Here is a 13,775-nt window from a genome sequence, read left to right as displayed (position 1 = left end):
ATCTCATCTATTCAATATGCACATTTCACATTTTGCTAAAATCCTGTTTATTATCAGTTTTATTTTTGCACAATACCATTATTTGGAAAACGTTCATTACAGAATCTCAGGTGCATGCTGACAGTATTAACTATACCTGTTCTCCCCAAAGCTGCAGGATTAACTAAGAGATTTTCCCTTTGCAAGAGGAAAAACACTATGAAAACAAGAAGTGAAAGCTTAGAGAGTACTGTCCATCCTTAATTTCTGAACACTGCGTTGTTCTCATGAAGCCTAGGAGCATGTTTTAACTTTGAATACAGAACTCCCATCCTTCAAAATGATGGAGGCTACTGTTGACTTACAATGCATTTCAAATTCATGCAAAGCCTCATGTTTAAATAAATGGGGACTCAAAAGTTCCTGTGAGAGTGATTAACATAGCTAGGCTGTAAAAATATATCGAGCACCTATGGCAGAAGATATACCACCTAACCTTAAAAATGTAAAATATCAGTGCCTAAAAATCAGAACTATTCATGGTTGTCTCCCCATTAGCCAGACAGGGAGAGAGGGGCATCTCTGGAAAGTAATTAATGGTTTACGTGAGTTACTTCATTTTTGGAGAAGTTTCTTTCTCTTTCTTAAGAAAGATTTGTGTGAAGGGCTTCCATTATTAGACACCTTTGTTAAATGCTCAAAATTAGGCAGAATACAACGTTTCAGAGCCTCGATGCAAGACTAATGAGACACTGTGTCCTTCAGCAAGTCAGTGAGGCACGACCCTGCAACTCTGATTATTCATCCTCCCCAGCCTGCAAAATATAAATGAATGTGTACGTGTAGCTTGCTGGAAACTCCATCTCTGCAAAGTATTTTGAACACCATACTGTTCATCAAAGCCAATGTAAAGCTACAGTCCAGTCTTTATCAGTGTAAAACGTTATCCACTTCTGTGAAAGCTAAATCTGTCCCCTGCAACTTCTAGGTGAAACAGTCTAAAACTCTTTGTGTTTGATGTCTGCCTTGTTCCACACCTCTAGTCTGCTATGAAAAAATACTGCACTTATTGGCAGATAGTATCCAGTGCTATAGGCATATATGGAGAACGTCAGAGTTTCAGTCATTTGGCAAGCTTTGAAACAGTTACTGAGATACTGAGATTATCACAGCTATGTTAGAAACCGAACAACCAAGTTAAAATCTGTGTGAAACTACCAACAGTAAAAAATGCTTCAAGCTTTAGAGGACACTAAAGAAGCACACTGGATTACTACCCAGAATGCTTCAATGGCAGCCACAGTAGTGTGGACTATGTTTAAGGAGTAACAACTTTCATAGAATCATAGAACAGCTTGGGTTGGAAGGGACCTTAAAGATCATCTAGCTCCAACCCCAAACAAGGTTGTTTCAACAAGATAATTAGCTTTAGACATTCAGGACAGTGCTGCTGAAAGCCCAGAAGAGTGGTATAAGGAGTTACTACTGCAGCCATGCTGCATATGAAAGATGTCTGTTTTCAAGCATGTCCTCCTTGCCTTCTGAGTTTTTTTTTTTAACTTGTTGCACAAAGACTTATGATGCATTGCACCTTTAAGTATAAAGGTGTGACATACACAGCAGGTAAACAATGCAAACATTTTACTTGAACACACAATTTTCTAACCAATTCTGAGAACAAGCTGTCAGATGAAAATCTACCATGAAGACATGCAAAATGAAATGGATCTGTCCATGTCCTTCAAAAGCATTAATGCATACTATTTACATAGCAATTGTATCCACACACAATCTCACTGGAACATTATCTTTAAACTTTGTACTACTGCACAACATGAAGCACTCCAAAAACTTCACCTATATTTACAGCAGCAAAAATTGTATCCTCAAAACTGTCTTTATTTCTACCTAACAACTACTTTTCCATAAATATACAGACATTTCCATTTATTTATGGTATCTACAGGCTCAATGTTTTCATTCCTACTTTACAGGAGCACAGACTGCTTACAGCAAGTGAAGTGTTAGAAACTTCCTCCTGCCTGCACTATGATCCTTAGGAAGAGACACTTACACTTCCCACCCTAGCATATGCACATGCAGACCAGGAAGTGCAGGGTTCAACACCTGGGTGATGCCTCTGCCTACCTTCCTTCCCCCCAACACAGCTGTCCCAGGGCAGATCATAAGCATGAAGGAAGCCTTCACCTTCCAACTCTGAGCTCTTTACTAGAATGAGGCAGTAGATGAGTACTGGAGCTAGCTGAGCAAAAGGAAACAGTGTTTGGCCATTCAAATTTTATTTGTTATTCAAACAGTTGTCTCAGTTCTTGAGTGAAAAACAGCAGACAAAGGGAGTGTCATTCTGCCAGATCGAGCTTGCATGCCATTCAGCAATGAGATGGACTACTGAACTGTGCAAGCACCACCGCATAGTAATAATGCCTGTTGCAGCATTCAGAATTGCTGCTCAGGATTTACTTTGCTGTGTACATCATCCTTAAGGGAGACTACATAGTACTGACTGAAAGTATCATGCATGAATAACTTTAATTATTTCTTCTGCATCATTTCAGGGATGAAAGCTTTTAAAAATTCTCCCTATAAAAACATTACAATGAAGAACATAACACTGTAAAAATACAAACTTACAGGTTCCCAGAATAATATAAAGTATATCTGAAAACTTATAGCTAGACAATCTCAAGCAATCTTTTCACTACACACAAATGTATATAAGACATTTAACTTGAATAGGCAACCTTAAATCCAGAATGTCCTGACCATTTGACATTTGTCCTGGCCATTTCAAACCGTTTGAAAAGTAGTTGTCATTTTTGCCTGTAGGCAACCTGAATTAATGCTTTGTGACACACAGGTGTATGAAAGTATGAAAACTTGTGAGTACAAGTTTTTATCACGATCTGCTTATTTGAGGAATTCAGTTACTTACTTGTTACTCTGCTAGTAAAAGAGCTGAAATAAATTGGGCAGTTCTTTCAAAAGATGGAATTTCAGGTTTGGTTACCAAAAGAATAAAGGCAGAATTGCTTTCAGATACTCTTTCCTGCCACGACTACTAGAACATGATATAGAATTTGAGGAGGTAATGTAACTCACTGATAAAATCTTTATTTGTACAGATTGTTATCAAATCCAGGAAAAACATTCAAAAGGTTCATTCCAGAATTGCAGTGGAACAGAGTAACCTTGATTTCCTTTCAGCTTTCTCTCTGTGTCTATGGCAAACTATGGTGAACTCTGTGCACCCATTTCTGATTTTTTTTTCTAGCTCCTTTAAATACACAAGGCAAAACAAGGTGTACAAAAGAAACACAGGAAGTTCACTTACCCTATGTATAATTCCAGCTGAGTGAAGATGTTTGATACCACACAGCATCTGATAAAGAAGATAGGACATTCGTTCATGGTCCAGCTCCATCTGAATCACTTGGCAGAGATTTGCGTCCATGAGCTCCATTACTATGTAGCTTATTAAAAAAAAAATCAAATAATGCTGTCATTTTATTGTATTCTTTAACTGTTTATCTTCCCGTGTTAATATTTTTAAAGTTAATTCACAGCTTTAGATCAAATCAGACTTACACGTCTTGAAATTCTTCCAGTGATTTTTGTGGTGTGAACACATTCAATAGGCCGATTATCTGTAGGAAGAGGGAGAGAAAGTATAATCACACCACAGCAAGAGCAAAGTTGCAAATCAACATTTCAAAACTGATACTCAGCATCCTGATGCAATCCTCCCAGTATTTATTCATTGAAGCTCCAGATGCTTGGTGGCTCAACCAGGACTAACACACTGTAATAGATGCTAATGATTTTATCAGAAGTATTTTTCCTCCACAAATCACATAATCTAAAGATATGTTGCGTGCATTAACGAGATGATCTCCAAGGCATAAAACCTCAAGTTAATCAATCTTCTTTTGCTCCCTACTTTATGTTTGAAGAGAACTGATTATTGTTATGTAGGAGGAAAAATAAAATGAAATACTGACAAATACTACTAAAGAGATATCACTTTGCCATATGCAGAGGTGAAGCAACAAATTCATCCAGAGACAAAACCAGATCATGGGAGCTGTTTTATGACATATTTCCAGTTACTAAGAATGGGTAGGATGTGCAGTAACAAGCCATGACTCATCAAGAGTCATGCAAGCTTGCAATAGATGAGGGTCATATAAATCATGTTATTGGGTAGAACTTCCTTCAGAGAATCCACTTATAAACCACGTACGTCTTAGAATAAGTACAAAATTTTCTCAAGTAGCTAAAAGTGTAAGTCATCTATGACTCTCTCCTTGCCTAAAGGACAGGAGGAATTTTAACTTGCTGAAGGGGGATTAAGAGGGAAGTTGAGAAAGATGGCATACAGTTGCCTCTGAAGGAAGAAAACGGCCAATACCAGCCTTCTGTAGTCCAGATTTGTCACTTATTCTCTCCCCATGTTTGTAATCTGCTCTGCTCCACAGCTTTGCAAACATCAGAAAGTTCCTGCTGTCACAACCAAGATTCCTAACTTGTTCACGCACCACAAAAAAATAAAATCTATTGCTGGCTTTTTCCTCCTATTTGTTTAGCAGCAGAAACAGAAATGAGAATGCAATTACCACTCATGGTACTCTATTTTGCCAGCTGTCTGTAAAAAGTAGCAGTGTAACACTGCCTCCCTTCCTGAGTTTGAAGAGGGAATTTGAAATTGTGCAGGTATTAACACCAGCCTGCACCAACTCTTCTGAAAGATCCTTTTGTACTTTTCATAAAGAAACAACCATGCTCTGAAAACCACTATAATCTACAAACAATGCCATCCTCTGAGTCATCTTTACAAATAATAACCTTCTAGTTAATTCTTTAACATTTAAAGCAGGACATTCCACTTACATTTTTGTGATTAACGCACTTCATAAGAACAAGCTCTCTGTAGGCTCTTTTAGCATGGGTTTGGTTCTGAAATGGTCGGCTTAGCTTCTTGATTGCAACATTTCTTTCAAGGATGGCATCATAAGCTGCACTGTAATTAAAAATAACATTATTACATCTCAGTGTCAAGGTCCTTTAGCTGTGGCAGTTCTCACCTATTCCAGATACCATTTACCATGTGTGCAGATATACCAAACTTCCAGTATTAGTCAGATTCAGGGTGTGCAACAACAAGGTGCTCTTGTTTGCTGAGAAATTCAAGATTTAGAAAGGTGTTCCCAGCTTCATAGTCCTAACACAAGACAATCTCCACAAAAAAATTGCAGGATTTCTGCTTCCTAGAATATCTGACTAAAGGTATTGAGTTCTTGCCACTCACTGGCACTAGAGAACAGACTGCCTAAATAAGATTGAAAACATTTCAAACACACACAAAAAAACATCACTTTTATGTATAATCTTCATGCTGAAAGGTAGGAAGAAGGAGAGAGGAAAAGTAGGTTATACATGGGTCCCATGCTGTCATTTATTATGCAGTATGCAGCTGTTTAACATCCTCATGACAATGAGAGTATCAATGTCAAGATAAAGCAAACAACAACAAAAAAAAGCTAGGAAGGCCTTAACATCTTGATGTCACTGGCTTGTACTTGATAAAAAGGAAGAATGAAATTTTGTTTGCAGACAAATGCCAAGACTGCCATATGATTCAGTAACACAGGCTGTTTAACTGATGAAGATTGTTACCGGGGACAACTCCCATATATATCACATTTCCATGACAGGAAGGCAAGGATTTTGTTTCCTGTAAGATGTAATACAGCAGCTCACTACTGTGCAGACTCAGGAAATATTTGTCAACTACTAAAAAAGCCTCTAAAAAAGGAAAATACTATTTTATTGTCTTTTATCAAGAACGGCGTACAAACCTAATGAAGAACATCTGCCAGTAAATGGTCAACATTTACTGAATACAACTAAAAATATGTTGTCTGTATAGTGTGTAGGCTTGAATGCATTTTTTATCATATAAACCTCTAGTCAATAGGGAAGAAAAAAAAAAAAAAAGAAGAAATGGGAAAAACACATACTGATAACTTTATTTGGTTTACATTTTCCACTGTCTGGAATTTCCCCCATCTACCCCCAAGAAAAGGAATATCTTATGAAAGAGAAGCAAAGAGGTGATCACGAAAGAATGAAAACTTCTGCATCCTCAATGTATAGCTGTAGCTTTAGAGTCTGTTTCACTGTTAGATATGGTTGAGCCTTTAGGCCATCTCCTTCATATTCCTCCAAATCATGTTGGGTCAGTTAAAACAAAAAGAAATCACAAGAATTACACCCCATCTCCTCGACACATGGGCAAGATTTAACCACATGAGTGCTCCATTCTGCTTCAGGGTAATAAGAATGGTTTAACTAAAACTGCTTCATTTACCACTAGCAGTAATTACAAAATGATGCTAGAATAATTACATGGTTGGTTTTTGAATCTCAACTCCGGGAAGGGCAGTAAATTTGGAAAACAGGAGGTAACATATGACTGGGAATCAGAAGAGAAGTGGTAACATCTAAAGCTTTTGCAGTCTTTTCTGTAGCAACTAAACAGACTCCAGCCAAAAATCTGCCTCCTTATTTTAACACACACATGTACAAAAATCAGATTATTATTTCTGCTGCTGCTACTTATGGACCAAATAATCTTACTGTGAGATGTTATCACTTCAAAAACAGCTCTTTCTAGGTTAGTGGCCTTCAAGTTTTCATGTGCACTGAGAAAACACTGTTTTATTGTTATGCCAGCTAAAACACAAATATGAATTAAAAACACAAATGTACCACACATTCTCTGAACACTGATGAGGACAAGATCAAGGCAGTAAAAAGGTTAAAGGGAAAACTGAGAGGATTATGCTTTTTCCTATCCTTCTCCTCCTTGATGTTTCTTCTGTATTTTTATGTCACTAGTTACTATCTTAAAGTTACAATAAATCGGCAAGTCTGCAAATTGCTATGCTATCTATACCTTATCCTTGATCATTCAAAAAACATCTCAAGAATCTTAAACCAACATTTATCTTTGGGGTAATTTTGCTGCACAGGAAACGGTGCCAAAAGCAGCTAGTTGTCACCAATATTCAGTCAATCGGACACTCTTCAGTCCAGAGTTCTCAGTTAACAACTTACATTGTCAAGTCATATTTTCCTGAACTTCATATTACCCTGAAAGTCTGCATCTCAAAGGCTCACTAATTAGTACCAGAGACTAGATAGATTATAAAACTAAGTGAAACAGGCCCCTAACAAACCATTTTGAGAAGTAAAAGCATTTAGAAGCATCAGATATCATATAGAGAGCATTTCTGGCTTCTATTTCACTGTAAGTAAACAGCATGGTTTAGGATTAGGATTAGTTTCTTTATCCAGGTTTTACCCCATTAATTTATGGGACTCAGCACAGCTGACTGATTTGCACAGAAGGGCATCAGTTTGGAAGCAAGAAGGGACATAGGTCAAAAAGCAAGAGCAAAAGCCATTGTTGAGGAAAAACAGGTAATGATTACTAATGCTGTTTTTTGCGTAATGTACAACTGTTAAGATACTGAAAATTCTATTAAGGGAAACTAAAAGTACATTTACACTTTAAAGAAACCTTACCATACTATCCCCTGTGCTCCTGATCCTATTGGTTTCAAGTTTTGATACCGTTTCAACACAGTGAACGTAGAATCTCCAATTTCAACACTGTAGAAATTGTTGTCGCGCTTGCTTCTGCTCATGACGGCAACTTAGTTCAATTGCTTCATCCAAATTTTGTTTCTGGCCTGTAGAGAAATAAAATTTGAAAAGCTAAGATCTTATAACTGTATGTAATCTGACAAAAGGAAAAATTCCTTATAATATGCAGAAATGCTTCTCGAAAATGGCCCATTTGCAAACCTACGCTGTTTTAATGTCTGTTGGAATGAGAAGCCACATGTCTGAAAAAAAATATTTTTAAGTATGTTCCTGAAACAGGAACCTAGAAGGGTAAAAAATAAAAGAAAAGCAAAATTGAATCGTAGGTATCAAAAATCTGAAATGGCAGTGAACAGAAAATCAAAATAAGGCTGTCATCCACACAGCTCTACGAGTGCTGCCATGCCTGTTCACAAACATGCTGCAAATGAGCTGGGTTTGGACCAGATGCCCTCCAGAGGTCCCTTCCAACATAAATTGTCATATGACTCATGCAACGAGAGTGACAAACTATCAAGACTTCTTCCAGGCATTAAAATCATGAACACATTCTTGGTCTCAACTGCCAGGAGCATCTGTCACCAATGTGGAAACACATACAGTTAAACAAGGACAGAAAAGGAAAACTGGCCTTGTCAGAGACCTCTCATACAAGCTTCTATGAAACAAAGTAATTATCAGAGGAAGAGAGAACAAGAGTAGGAAAAAAGGGCATATATTTCACACAAAAATCCCTTGAATTAAAATAAACAACATCTTAATGCACATGTCCATAGGAGAAAATATTAAAATTGCACAATTGCTTTTACTGTATCACTTCCTGCTTCTTCGATATTAGCTGTACTCGTTCAGTTCTCTCTCTACATGGGTTGTGAGTTGAGTTGTATGTCTAGTAGTACAAATTCTTGTTCGACTCTAAGAAGTTTCTTCATTTCTTCAAGAACACTAGCATGCTATGCTGTCTTCCTTTGTTACTAACTTATGCAACATTTTCCCATATCATTATTTATCAGCCCCAAACAGTGATAGATTCTTTGCTTCCACACATCATTATACTACGCATTTGTTACATTTTAAACAAGCTTTGAAAATGCGGATAGCACATATATGGCCTTCACAGATAATCACAAAGGTTCTACAAGGCTAATGCCTTCAGAATTTCAAAGCTCACCAAATTTCACTTTCAACTGGCTAATCTACATTCATTGCAGGTGCAACAAAAACACTTTGAAATTCTAAAAAAGGACACTTTTAACTATTTAACATACTATAAATTAAAAATACACTACTTTAATAGCCATCTCAAAACAAAATGTCCATGAAAGAAGCCCCTTTTCCAAAATACTTTTAAAAGTTGAGTCTCAGTCACAAAACCTTAATGAAATACTAAAGCAGTTTGCATCAGTGCATTAGCAAGTATTGTTAAGGGCTTCCTTCTCCAGTTGATAGGGGAGGCTTATTTGGACAGGAACTGCTTCTAGGGACAAGAAAAGCTGGATGCAAGCTGGGAATCCAGAGTGTAAAGACTAGGTCTAGGGGAATGATGCTGGTTTACTGCAAGGAGCTAAAAGGCCTAATTTCTTAGCAACATACATCCCCACCTCTTACTTCCCTATCCCTTTTATTACTGCTTCTTCAGATTCTGCCTCTTTCTCAGCACTTTCTTCACAGATGTACTCACACACTCCCAAAGCTTTGGAACAATAATGCCCAATAAATATATAAAGACAAAAAAAGGAAGGGAAAAAATCTGTTGTGGAAGGTATGAAATCAGCCAGGCAAATTTCTGAAAATCAGGAATCAAGGAATAAAGACAGTCCTTCATATGATCTTACATCTGTTCTTTGTCAGCTGAGAAAACAAAACAAAACAAAAAACCCCCAAACATTGTGTTTATCAAGCTGAAACTGTATTAAGATGCAGCAACACTAAAAAAAATGTAGGATTAGCTGGAACAGCTTAGTAGAGCTCTGCTATTTAGTATCAGCATCAAGAATGAAAGTTTAATACTTCACTTTGGATAATTCCTCTAAAATGAATGCGGAAAGGGCTGTTCCTTTCCATTTGAAGTTTTCAGATGAATGTTGACAACCTACCACTTAATGTCAATATTTAGAGTAGTCAAAGCCAGGTATGCAGTTTAAATCCAACTTGGTAAACTTCATAAGATCAAAGGGTCAAACAAACCGAGTACAGGTTAAGAAAGGATCCTGAGGTACATCATTCTTTTAGAAAATAATTCCTTTATATTAACAGATTTTACATGTACATGGTATTATTACCAAGCAAATTTCAGCTTTGCCATTTGCTACATATTCAATCAATATGCTTACCAGTATGCACTGGGAAACTTGTTTACTAATGATTTTATAATTAAGAGTAGTGTTTTAGCATATAGCAGCATATAAAAGGAGTCCTTGTTTATTCTTATTAAGGTTAAAAAAAAGTCTGCACTGTTTCTGTAGCAATGTTTTCACTCCTATCTGAACACATTAGCATCGCAGCCACCTAGATAATGCCTACAGCCCATTAGTCTATCCTTCTCTGCTCCAGAGATAAAAGCAAAAATAATCATTCATATACTAAATATATGCTTCATAATTGACAAACCTGCATTCCGGACTATTACAGTAACTATGCTAGTCCTAAAAAAAGCAGTTTGTGCAAAGTTTTTGTATGTAATTATCTTTCGCTTCATCTAATGCCTGTGCCATACATACAGGAAGGCACGTGGAAGCTTTAAGCTCTCATCACTATCCCCTGAACCCTACAGCTTTCTCCCAGAGCAAAGCTGCCAGGGAATACATGGACTCTACCTCTTGGCCAGGGAGAGAGAAAGCACTAGGGATATTTTTCTAGAATCATAGAACCACAGAATGGTTTGGGTTGGAAGGGACCTGAAAGATCATCTAATTCCAACCCCTCTGCCATGGGCAGGAACAGATAATCATATGGGCTTCTGCCCATATTTGCCAAAATATTTGGCTAATAGATAGCTCCAGCCAGGACTACAGCATGCACAAGCAAACCAGGTGCCAGTCTGCCATCTCACTCAGTCTAGGTTTAATCTCAATTCTTTACAGTCTTTGGTTTTGCCATTTCTCCTCTCCGCTGCACATGAGGAACAGAAAGCTCACATCTCTCAAACAACCATTTCCTCCTTCATCTGCCTTCCCATACCTACAGAGAAAACTAGAGAGAACCTCAAGAAGGTTTTCAAGTCTCAGAGTACGTATGTTTTTACTCCCCAGGCGTGAAATCAGTTAAAGTCAAAGTTTATTTTCACTGTCCTGCCTAAATAAAGAAACATCTAAAACACTGACTTTACTGATCGATAACATATAAATTCAAATATTTAAAAATGTGTTTAAGTAGCTAACTAAAAACTTTTAAAAGAGAAACAATTCCAATGTATATTCCTAATGCAGAATGCTGTAGATACACTGTATTATCATTCAGGGCGTTTGAGACTTACAATTAAAAAAAAAATAATCAAAACAATAACCAACTGCTGAACTTTCTAGTACCAAGTATTAATACATTCTTATCTTAATTCCACACAAATTATAAACTGTTGTTAATGATGTAATTTAAAAAAAAAATAAACAAAGTGCTTTAGGGGCATTATTCAACAGCACTCAGATATAATTAAACATGCCTCTACCCTGTTGAAAAAAATCAACCAACTAATGTCAGTCATGACACTTAAAACTTGAAATTAAAAAATGTACGAACAAACAAAAACAAAACAAAACAAAAAAACAGTGAAGACCAAACTAAGAAATGTATGGGAAAAAGCACTCTCAGGTTAGGGCTTCATAGGCTTCCTCTGCAACTGGGGTCTTTAAAATGATGTTAAATAAAGACCCATACATCTCATCTGAAGAACATTAACAACCTTAAATGTACCTTATCCTTCTACTGATTGTTGAAAAACTACAATAGTTCTGGGTATTTATTTTGTAAGGGATCTAAGCTACCTGGACCATGCCTCGAACTCTCCACTGCTACCTTGGCCCACATACCACCAGCCTCTGAAGTTCAAATGTTTCTCAGACCACTATTTGGCAGAATTTCCAAGACCTAGAAAACAGCCTGAGAGCAAGACTGAGGAGAAGGTTTTTGCAAGGGAGAACACAGCTTTTGCAGGACCTATTTACGAGAGGCAGTGAGTAAAACCAAAGAGCCCTGCTCTTACACAGCAAAGCCAACCAAACACATTCTGCGCTTTCACTAAAGCCCTATTTCAGGGAAGGGATTGCTTCCTGAAGAAAAAGTCTAAAGAATTCCTGATAAACTTTAAGTCAGGATGCCATGCACAAGCAAAAGCAGTCAAAGCACAGTAGAAAACAAACACTCTACTAGATCTAATTGGGCAGTTTTTACATTTCAATATATATCTGCATACAGCAGCTCTGGAGCCACAGTTCAAGTTACTGATAGATTTTTAAATACTAATAATACATGTAGTACCTTGTAACCCAAAGTGCAGCAAAGAAAAAGAGGTCTACTTTGGAGTAAGATCCTGCTGTTTACTCACTGGAGTATACACAGTCAGTGCAGTTGAAAACACGAGAAGGATGAAGACACCAAACAGTTTAGCTGAACACATGCCTGTTGCCCAGTTAACCTACTAACAAGCCTGAAAAAATCTTCAGGCTAACCATATGCTCGAGCACTTGCAACCACAATCACAGCAGTGGCTTCTTTTCCTACTTTGCAGGAAGTTTATTTCCTGAAACTTCACAAGGTTAGAGTGCAGGCTTACGTTGGCTGAAGCAGAGAAAGAATTCAAAGCACCCCAGATCAGCAGATAGGACAGAAAAATGGTATTGATAAAAGAGTGACAGCAAGAGAGAAGAGGCAATAAATAAGGAGGGAAAGGTACCCAGAAGTGAAGAAGGAGGAGCATCCCCACTTGCATCTCAGTTATCATTCCTTCTTTTGCAACCCTTTGCACCCTACATCAAAAATCATCAGTCTCTGCTGTGTCTATTACTTCAATTTAAATGCATGTGTTTCTAGCATAAAATTGACTTACTTGACTTGAGAAGAAATGGAGTCAACTCTCACAAAAGCCATATTTTTGCACCTGTTTTATGGTGAGCTACCAGGGGATGTAAATAAGTCCCTGAGAGGTAACAGGGAAGCACTTAGATCAGCACAGACAACAGAAGTTTCAGAACATACACACGCTTTCCCTTTCCCTCCATTTCATCCGGCCATTACAGCTTCCTCAGCCTGAATCAGCCCTGACATCCACCTCCTCAGTGCTCCCCACCTCCAAGTCTTGTAACTTCTACAGCTCTGTCCATCAACCATGGAAAATTTAAGCCTCCCAGTTTTGTAAGCAAACTTACTTTTACTCTGTACGTGGCTCCCCCTCAGCTCAGACTCCTTCGTGCCCCCTGCCCACTCACCTTGCACAGAAGGCAACCTCAGGCAGCACCTGGTACGGCCCAGCTCTGCAAATACGGCTCCAAGAACAAAGCCAGAAGGCTTCAGTCTTTCCCATCCACTGATTTACTGGTGACTAGTCTTGTGAAGTCTAGCTTCAAAGATCCACAACACCAAAAGTTTTAGTCTTAAAATATTAAAGTGAGTCTAAATGCAGAAACTGGCAGACACTCAAGATTCTTACACAATGTATCTCTGCACCATCTTTCATTAAAACATGATTAAGCTATATCAGATAAGCTTGCCTGCCTGAAATTTGACATTTTGTTCCACTTTCTAGCAATTTTACAGAAGCACATATGGGAAGAAAGGCAGGATGCAGATTTCAGATTTCTATTATTAATGAGGGAACTAATAATACATTTGTCCTATTAACTGTGAACTTGCCAGAACGCTATCACTGTCAGCAGAGAAAGAATCCTGCAAAACACTTCAATTTCATCTCACACGTAACTATTGTACTTTTCCTTGAAAATATCCTGCCTCAGCCAATTTCAGTATGTAGCAGCCCAAAATTACTCAAAGTAAAGATATTCCAAACCTGAACTCTAAGACATTACAGGGCGTGTTTTGATATATTAACTTCATAACTCTTCAGATTACTGTAGGTAGCATTTACTCAAGAAAGCACAACAACAACAACAAAAAAA

General features: G+C 37.6%; 1 protein-coding gene across 4 annotated transcripts in view; it reads right to left on the bottom strand.

The window, feature by feature from the left end:
* The window catches only part of MAPK8 (mitogen-activated protein kinase 8), a 136,003-nt gene that overhangs the window by 15,826 nt on the left and 106,402 nt on the right, over positions 1–13,775 (bottom strand). For all 4 annotated transcript variants that reach the window (XM_035330275.1, XM_035330276.1, XM_035330277.1 and 1 more), the window contains exons 2-5: positions 7,588–7,754; positions 4,888–5,017; positions 3,586–3,644; positions 3,332–3,470 (exon numbers count right to left, since the gene is read on the bottom strand). In XM_035330275.1, the coding sequence (XP_035186166.1) occupies positions 3,332–3,470; positions 3,586–3,644; positions 4,888–5,017; positions 7,588–7,709 (450 nt within the window). In that variant the 5' untranslated portion in view covers positions 7,710–7,754. The remainder of the gene's footprint in view (positions 1–3,331; positions 3,471–3,585; positions 3,645–4,887; positions 5,018–7,587; positions 7,755–13,775) is intronic.

Source organism: Oxyura jamaicensis, chromosome 6, assembly GCF_011077185.1.
Source record: "Oxyura jamaicensis isolate SHBP4307 breed ruddy duck chromosome 6, BPBGC_Ojam_1.0, whole genome shotgun sequence".
NCBI lineage: Eukaryota > Metazoa > Chordata > Aves > Anseriformes > Anatidae > Oxyura > Oxyura jamaicensis.
Note: the sequence above shows the minus strand (reverse complement) of the source record. Positions and strands in the feature narration are given on the sequence as shown.